The following is a 9,339-nucleotide window of genomic DNA, read 5'->3' as shown; positions in this document are numbered from 1 at the left end:
ATAATAAAAAAAGTAATAAAAACTGAAAAAAACATCCTATAAGATTTATAGCAAAGGGGTGGTTTTGCCCAAATGCAAATGGAACTTTGAGCTACTTCAAATACAGAGGCTCATAGATTTTTGTAGATTTCAAACTGTTTCACAAGTACTTGTATTTTAATGATTTTGCTGTATTATCATTTTGAAATGCACTATAAATAACGTGATCTGCATTCTTTTCAAATTATGAGCCCATGGCTCACATTTTAGTGGACCTACAAGATTCAATTTGTTAAAATAATATTTTCGTGTTTCAAATATCGAAGTTGCAAGGGATAGTTAGTCAGTTTGAATGGTAGCTCACATATTGTTGAGTTTTTATATTAACAATATCGGTGTTGTAAAGAGCTCCCATCGAGCACCCTTTCCCAAACTATTTCACGTAGATGTGCTGTGGCTCGTACTGTATGCATGCGTGCTTGCCGCTCGGTTCCTGGTACTAGTAGACCAATAGGACAGTGGGAAGAGGGACAACAATAAGAGCAGCTGTTCAAACATTTGCATGTCTCTCCAAGCAAGGCCTTTGTTAACAGGGGAGCTGAACAAACCCGGAAACACTGCTAAAATCAGACTTCCTTGACGGGATGCGACAGCTGGCTTGACATATATTTATGTATACATTCTTTGAGTGTCAATGCATAGACAGGTCACACAGTACGTGAATACAAGTTTGCTACACCCCTACTACTTAAAATCTTCATAATGTGTACGTAATCTCAAGAAACTAACATTTTTAAAGCGCCATTTAACTGTTTTCCCACGAAGTAAAGGAAAACTAAAAGGATTGATCTCGGTAATGTGCTATTAAAGGGTATGTGTGGTTTATGTTGCGGCACGCATCCACTAGATGGGAGTGTTTCCTTGAGAATCGGAGGGCAAGAGGCCTTTAATTAAAAAAAATATGCTATAAATTACTTAAAGCCTGCGCTGTTTGGCACATATAAAAAAGAATAAACATTTCGAAGAGAAAACGTATTGCGATCAGTAGCTATATATACTAGATGCATTTAAAAAAACACGCAAAAGGTAATACGGGGTGGTATTGTGTATATACAGGCCTTTATGCGTAAATATTAAGTGTTTAGAAATAATAACACCCCCCAAAATTGACACCGAACCAATAAATATCTATTTGGTAAAACTGTTGTGCAACGAACATGCGCATTATTTTTGTTTTTTAATTGTAATGCATTTATGTCCACAAGTTCGATATTTCCCACATTAACTACACGTATACCATTGCTCATTTAACTAACGTTTGCTCTCGCTCATGAATGCTGTTTCACATTTCTGTAGTTTCACATTTCTGTATGGAGGGGGCTCTCGCGGTTCCTGACCTGACAGGAGAATTTGATTTTAGGACGAAAACAGTGGAATTATGGCCTAGACGTGTTTGGGACACAGTATAATTTTATATCACAAGTCTTATTTACACTTCAAAAATGCTAATTTACCCCCCCCCCCCCCCCCCTTATATTTGACTTTTAGTTGACCGTACTGTACTTTGTGCTTGTAAAACAATTAGTATAACTTCTTATTACTTTTAGTCAACAGTATGGAGGCACCGCGACGCCCTTGAACGCCCAAATTGCCGCTTGAGATTGCCAATCAGGTTTTCTTTGTATTCTGACGCTTGTTAAAGTATCTTATAGCGGGACGTGTGGCGCGCAAGCGGCGCACAGGTCAAATTTCAGATGGTTTAAAAGCAGCCAGGTGAAATGGAAATAAGACTTATTTGAAAAGAGGTAGAGGGAAGGAGAGAAAGGGCAAAGCCAAGCAGCCAATCAGAGCTCCCCCCCCAGTCACTTCAAGGGATGGTGGGCAGTCTTTCCCTGGGCTCTCCGTGCATCTTATTGTATTTCCTCCTCGGCATCTGACATCTTGGCTCGACGGCAGCTCAACAGTATTGACTCAAAAGCTCACCAGAGTAGACATGGAAGTGATCTAAGTAGCTTTTTTGTTTCTTTTCCTTCTTAATTCTGGCTGTACATGCGCTGCTGGAGGGGCCAAAGCAAGTCCCCCTCTTGCCACTTAATTGTTCACGGACCTGATGCGCCACTTGAGTCCTTGAAGAGGCAGGGCGCGCTGCAACAGGTGCACGCACTGCATCATCTACTGAATAAAAGCTCAAAGGTAAAATAACAAGCGATGGATTTTAATGTGTTTTAACACACTTTAGACATCTTATTGTGCTTTATGTAATTTTCAGGTTTAAACACAACTTTTAGATGCCAGTCTGTTGATTGTTCGTCACGAAACGAGGATGCCGGTTCTGACGAGCCCAGACAACGCGAATAAGTTCAAGGAGAAATGGTCGACGGGGTACCCGGATGATCAGGTCATCGCATCCGACTCGCCCCCCCTTGATGACAGCCTCACCAGCCTCCACTGGCTCCAAAATTTCTCCATCATGAGCGCGGACCCGGAGCGTTCCGGCGGAGCCGCCGCGCAGGGCTGCTCCTCATCTCATTTCCCCACCTCCTCCCATCAGCACCCTTTTCTCAAACGCTTTCTCAGAGGGGGCACCGACTCCCCCTCCAGCCCTCCTGCCGGGGACACGGCCGCCACCGGGATGCCTCTTTACCTCGGCAGCCCGGTCACCTCCGGGAGCGACTCCACTTTGGCCCCGCGCTTCTCTAATTGCGCGCATCTCGGCAGCGTCTACCAGTCCATCCCGATCCAAGCCGCCCCCCCGGCGGAGGTCGATTACAAGACGAACCCAAAAGTCAAACCGCCGTATTCCTACGCCTCGCTCATCTGCATGGCCATGGAGGCAAGCAAGCAGCCCAAAGTGACTTTATCCACAATCTACAACTGGATCACGGAGAATTTCTGCTACTACAGACACGCGGAACCCAGCTGGCAGGTAACCGGGAACAGATAGTCTTCCTTTTATATTATTGATGAGTCAGATAAATGAGTGTGTGAGCGAGGGAAGAGTAATTGACTCTAGTGTCACCATCAGACACCCCATCCATGTAGAAGGGTGCATAGGGTGGGGGGGCTATTGTGACCACAATTTGACAATGATTTACATTTTTATTATCATCGTGGGCTGGAGAAAGCACTTCAGCGTGTTTGCTAATGAGGGCTCCTGAGAGATATCACCTAAGCACAGCTGATCATGTTTTGAAAGTAGAATACAAAGCTTCCTCGAAAACCTCATTAGATAAATATGCTTCCTAAGATAAAGAGCAAAATAGGCATTACCCTTTCTGATTTGTCCGGCCTCATTTGGTGACCTTTAAAAATAACTTAAAAAAGCAGGGAAGTGAAATGGGAATATATACAAAAAAAAAGGAAAACAGTTTTAAAAAAGTGATAGAGAGAAGGAAAGTAGTTTTAAAAAAAGGATAGAGAGAAAAGACAATGCCAATCAACCCCCTCCAACCACTCCAAGGGACGTTTAGGTTTTTGTTTCTACGTCTAACCACTCGCAAAGTGAATTGGAAATTGTCCTTAAGAATACTTGTGTTTACAGTTGTTGTCTTACATGTGCTCTGCATTTGACTGGCAAACTGTCAACACTGCAAAAGTCAGCTGCTCCAGCTTATCCATGCATTTAAGAGGCTGAATGCTAATGAAAAGATCAATAGGATATTTTTTTGAACTCTTTATCAATAACAATTAAGCAAACAAAACACGTGACTAAAATTAGGCATTGGCATGCACTGACACCAAGTTACGGTATATATATGACAAAACCAGACTCTTTTTTTTTTTTCCAAGGAACCAGCAGCCACTACCAGCATTGGCCACTTGTGGCTGTTTTATGATTAGGAACTAGTAAGTAGAGGAATGTAAAATAGACAATTTCTCGCAGTCTTAAGGAAAATTGCTATAGTGAGTTATATATGCCTGTCTTTCAAATGATCTTATGTATCAGAAGTACTGGTGATATCGATACTAGGTATCGTGATTACTCAATTGACAACTAGTACAGGTATTGTTCTAGAAGAGGTATTGAATAATCCTGTTTAAAATATATTGAATGCAAAAATGCAAGTGCATTCACTGCATTATTTATTTTAATGAATGGCAAAAAAGGCATTGGTGAATGTGTAATGGGGTTAATTAGAATATAATCAATCTAATTTCTTTTTAATCCCACCTAAACATAGACTACCAACCAGATTAAAAAAAAAGTATTTATATATATATATATATATATATATATATATATATATATATATATATATATATATATATATATATATATATATATATATATATATATATATATATATATACACACACACACACACACACACACTCACACTTTATTGTGACTGATCTGATTGGCAGCTGTGACAACAAAAAGACATGGCTTCAATTTTATTTGACACTAGTCCCAAGTGTTGGCTCCAACCTTAGTTTTGACCACCGAGCCAAATGGTGCCGTTTTTACAAATAATTAGAAAATAACAACCAAATACCACATCATCCTTCGCAAAGAGCTTTGCATTGGTTCTTTACCTCAGTGTGTTAGTTGCTGTTGTTAGCTCTGGCAGCAGTCACAGTTTGGTGCTTTGCATTTATGTAGAAACTAAACTTGAGCTGCTTCCGCAAGCAAATCCCTTCTTAACAGAATGCATGTCCCTCCACCATTATCAAAGGTGCTATTGGAGCATTTTTTAAAGTTAGGTTTGCCAGTCATTTGATGGTCAACCCTCACATGCTTCTTCATTTTAATGTCTGTGTCATCTGCTTCTGAACTTGCTCTCCTACCCACAACAGGAGCGTATGAGGTAATGTCAAATACAATGACAGTCAATCAGTGTCCATTTCAAGGTGTGCTTGACCATTGTTTTCCATCCCCCAACCAAGCACAAGAAACCTTGTGCATAAAAGCGGATCTAATCAGCATACAGAAGCAGACATTTAGAGATTAAAACTGAGATCAACATGATCAAACAAAATAATACTTTAACCATGATTTATTAATTAATCATAATTCATTTGTTAACATTCCTGCGTAACACAGTGTAAAATGATAGGTATGTATGCCATTGTTTTTCATTGTTTTTTGAGCTGTGTAATTATGGCCATTCTAAGATGGTATCCATGCTTCTTTCTAGCAGAATGTCCATGCATTGCTTCTGATGGAAATATTGCCACCGACAACATCGCTGCCGCACTAATTTGTTTTTTCTTACTCTAGTCTACTGAAAATTTTGATAACGGCCATTTGTGGCCAAATTAAGAACCAAAAATTGTATTATTATTTTTCGGTTAAATCCATTCAATTAGTTTCCACTGCACTGTACAGGTATACTGTAAATACCTTAAAATTTTGCTAATTTACTGACATAGCTAGGGACCACTGTAGTTAATGTTGATGACGATGTCAATATGATTTAGGCCTATGATTTTCTATTGATTTCTAAGGAAGAAAATGACGGAGGAAATCACACTAGTTCCATTGCAGCTTAAATATTCATTCTCTCTCTCTCACAGAACTCGATCCGCCACAACCTGTCTCTGAACAAGTGTTTCAAGAAGGTCCCCAGACAGAAGGATGAGCCTGGTAAAGGAGGTTTCTGGCAGATCGATCCTCAGTATGCTGACATGTTTGTCAACGGCATCTTCAAACGCAGGAGGATGTCTGCAAACAGCTACAACAACAACAACAATGGTGGGAGTGCTCACAGACAGAACAAATTGGTTCAGAGTAGCCACAGCAATCATAATAGTTGCCCCTACCAAAGTGGCAAGGATATAGGCGGCAAAAGGAAGAACAGCAGCAAAGCATTAAGGGCGACCGAGTCCCCTCTTTTGGCGACGGAGGCCCCAAAAGCAGACATCCTGAGAGGAGATTTTGACCTGACGTCCATTTTTGATGACGTCCTGAGCGGGAACTGCAGCACCTTTGAGGATTTGGACCTCAACACGGCGCTGAATTCTCTGGGCTGCGAGATGGAGGTTTCCATGCAGGGGAGGCAGCAGTCGGGCGGGCTGGGGCACTGGTGCGGAGCAGGGGACCTCATGGGGCCGAACCAGCAACTGAACCACTCCCAGTCCTCCTACGCCTATCTGGACGTGAGCGCCGCCTCGGCCGTCAACATGGCGGAGCTGCACGTGCCGCCGCAGCATCTGCAACAGTTGAACGGACAAGATCAGCTACTGCAGAGTCACAATCAGCTGCAAAGTTTTGACGGGGCTTCCTCCCTGTTCCAGGAGCAGCCAGAAGAGGTGGTGTCCTGGGAGGAGATCAAGGAAGAGGCGCAGGCTGCGCTGACTCTGGATCAGAGCTTTGGCCTGTATGAGGGCTTCTTTATGGAGATGCAACCATGGGAACGGGTAGAGGCCTATCTGTGATCATTGACTCCCCGTTCCATTTATATCTGATGAAAGCATGATTTCCAGTCCAAGGATCAACCTTTTATTGTCTTTGCATTCGAACACCACACATGTTGACTTTTACTTACCCCCCCCCTCCCCCAAAGTAGGCAAAGACTAATGTCTCGCAGCAATCTTGTGGTCGTTCCCACGGTGTGCTGTATAGTACATAAGGCAGCTTTGATTTGGATGTTGTTAACTGCAAGTTGAACGTTTTTCAAAAAGCTGCACGGACAAATATTAGAGAGTGGTGTTTTGAATTGAATGCAGCCATTTTTTGTGGGCTACATGTGAATAACGGCAGGACTCAATGACCCTAAACTGGAAAAGCACTCTATGGCTGAGCATTGTTGCAGATGTGAGAGGACACCGGGATTCTATTTTGCTACATTAGCATTCGACTGTCTTTCTTTCTCTTTTTTTAACTGACAGTGCAGTAAAACATGGAAAATGCCATCTGAAATGTTCTATGCTGTGTAATGATGAAAGATGCAAAATTTAAAATGTAGTCTGAAATTAGTCAACTATGGCATTTATATACTGTATATTATTAATATATTCCCTACAGTATATAACATAAAGCAGGAACATGTGTCTGTCCTCTACACTGAAAAGAGTTGCAGATGTAAAAATGGATTGCCTTGTTTGTCTGTCAAACATTATGCACTTTTGATAGGCAGCAGATTTAGATGTCTAATATTTAGGATGTTACCATTTATTTTACCTTGTATTAATTGATGTTAGGTGAAGGATCTCAACTGATTCAACTGAGGGCCTGATTTACTAAAATCACAAATTGCGTATTTGCTCTCATTGATTGTGTGCGCTGATGTATTCTGGGTGTGTTGCAAAATTATCTTTTCTGAAGATCCCAAATTTGAAGTGACAGGATTGGAAGTGTCAGTGGAAGAAGCGAACCAACACGTTAATTGTAGCGCATCTTATTACTGATGTCAATCAACTCTTCAATAATCTAGAGGCTCAAAAATCACATTGCTGAATCGATATGTCATATGCCCCCCCCCCCCCCCCCCTTCTTTTCATTTCACCTGTGCTACTGCTTCTTGGCTTGTAGATATTAGTGCAATTTGTCTCAGGTTTTAAACATTACTGATTAATGAGTTGATTAACCAACTTGCATTACCACTTCGGAGGAAGTTGGCAGACAATTCTGGTCGTTGGCTAGTAGCTCAGTTTCCGCTGTCAGCGAGCAGTCCAGCTTGCTCTCCTTGCACAAAGTAGTAAATCAGGCCCTAATTGTTCAGACCTTTGACTAGCTGGCTAAAAATCTTGTTATGGTTTTCTTTGTTTGTATATAAATGTTCTCTGAACTACAGTTTGGATATACTTTACATATGTTGATTATATTTCGCCAAATTGTTTTGATAAAAAAAAAATATGCAGGTCATTGGAATGATCCATAATTCTAGTCACTGGGTGATAGTTTCTTTGTTTTTTTACAAAAAATCTTTTTCTACATAATTTGTGTCTTCTGAACTATTAATCACAGAACTTTAAACATACGAGAAGGATGCTGTTGAACTGATATCAACAGCACATCAACATGAAAGGGCCAGTTTGAATTGATGAATAGTATGAAATGTTTGATTGATTCTTTTCTTAAATGTTATTTTCTTTGTACTTATTTGTTTAAAGAGCTGTTTGAACATGCAACCATGCTTCAATGCAATACTTGGTGTCAATTAAAGAATGATAATGCAGCATTGTTTTTGCATTTTGAAATATTATTCCATTTCCTATTAAAACTTATCATTTGGGTCACACATGAGCTGGTGTCCCATCAACTTATTTTTGGTGAGGGGATCAGTTATGTTAAAAACACCTTCTAGATCCAAGATAGACTAACTCAAAATCTGGGAGTTTTTCTAAAACAACTAATTTTTGCAGTGTTTTTGTGCAAACTCACCTATAAAGTTGGGTCAAATTACCCAGAGGTAGAAATATTTTAGGGAAATGAGGCAAATCATTTAATGGAGATGTCGAATACATTGATTCGCATAACAAATAATTCACTTGTGTGCCCGAATTATTATTGTACGCTTTCAACACTAAGCATTCTATGGACCATTACGGAGTTTTACAAATACTAGAAAATAGGACAGAAACATCTGTAATATAAAACATTTAATTTCAACAGACTGTCAATAATTATGTATACACAGGGGTGCACGCAATTATTTTGGTGGGTTACTCACATGAGTCTCAGGACGTAGTATTTAGTATGTACCCTTTCATAAAAAGTCTTCCGCAATGTCATTCTCAGTGTCGCTCTGTCAACATTCGCTATTAGCTTGTGGAAATGGATGCCAATGTAAACGTGTGCATGCGTCACATGAAGGCATAAAAAAAAAAAAAACCTAAGTCATGACGTCACGTAAAATACGTTGGTGCAATGTGCTAAAAGCTGAGCTGTAAAAGTAGCACAACGAAGCTAAATGCTAATGCTTATGTTCCACTTTGTCACTGAATCAGCAAGCTGTTTGGAACAAGCAAGGCAACTGTTTACTTCCGCTTAGAAGTTGCAGCGCTGATCTTGGCATTGCTTGTAAAAGTACGAATTTTCATGTATTGTAATGTTCATTGTTGTCAGGCATAAGGAAGCCAGCGGAGGAGGATTTAGTTGTTATCGAGCACGAGCAGGATATGCGGCTGACAGCAGGTCAGGACTACACACACTTAACTGTACATTTCTATTTTTCTTTAAAAAAAAAAAAGAAGCGATCAGACAGAACCACAACTGAGTGAATCATTTAACACATGCAAGGGCATTACAATAATTTTGACAGCGGACTATTGGGTTTGGTTCTATTTTATTTGATTTTAATACTTCATGAAATCATCTTGCGTGCCGGGAAAAAACCTTCTCGTGGACAAGATCCAGTCAGCAGGCCATACTTTTCACACAACTAATCAATAGGCTGTATGAAATCTCTATTGAAC

At 40.4% G+C, this 9,339-nt stretch overlaps 1 protein-coding gene across 1 annotated transcript; it reads left to right on the top strand.

The window, feature by feature from the left end:
• Nucleotides 1-1,951: 1,951 nt before the first annotated feature.
• foxj1b (forkhead box J1b) lies at nt 1,952-8,093 on the top strand. The gene is made up of 3 exons (XM_088438411.1): nt 1,952-2,172; nt 2,249-2,905; nt 5,497-8,093. The coding sequence occupies exons 2-3, from the start codon at nt 2,303-2,305 to the stop codon at nt 6,355-6,357; spliced, it is 1,464 nt and encodes a 487-aa protein (XP_088294537.1). The 5' UTR covers nt 1,952-2,172; nt 2,249-2,302; the 3' UTR covers nt 6,358-8,093.
• Nucleotides 8,094-9,339: the final 1,246 nt, after the last annotated feature.

This window comes from Hippichthys cyanospilos, chromosome 17 (assembly GCF_059441005.1).
Source record: "Hippichthys cyanospilos isolate Australia breed blue-spotted pipefish chromosome 17, RoL_Hcya_1.0, whole genome shotgun sequence".
NCBI lineage: Eukaryota > Metazoa > Chordata > Actinopteri > Syngnathiformes > Syngnathidae > Hippichthys > Hippichthys cyanospilos.
Note: the sequence above shows the minus strand (reverse complement) of the source record. Positions and strands in the feature narration are given on the sequence as shown.

Coding starts and splice junctions, on each gene's coding strand:
- foxj1b (XM_088438411.1), top strand. CDS start 2,303: ATGCCGGTTCTGACGAGCCCAGACAACGCGAATAAGTTCAAGGAGAAA. Junction 2,906..5,496: donor ACGCGGAACCCAGCTGGCAG/GTAACCGGGAAC, acceptor TCTCTCTCACAG/AACTCGATCCGCCACAACCT.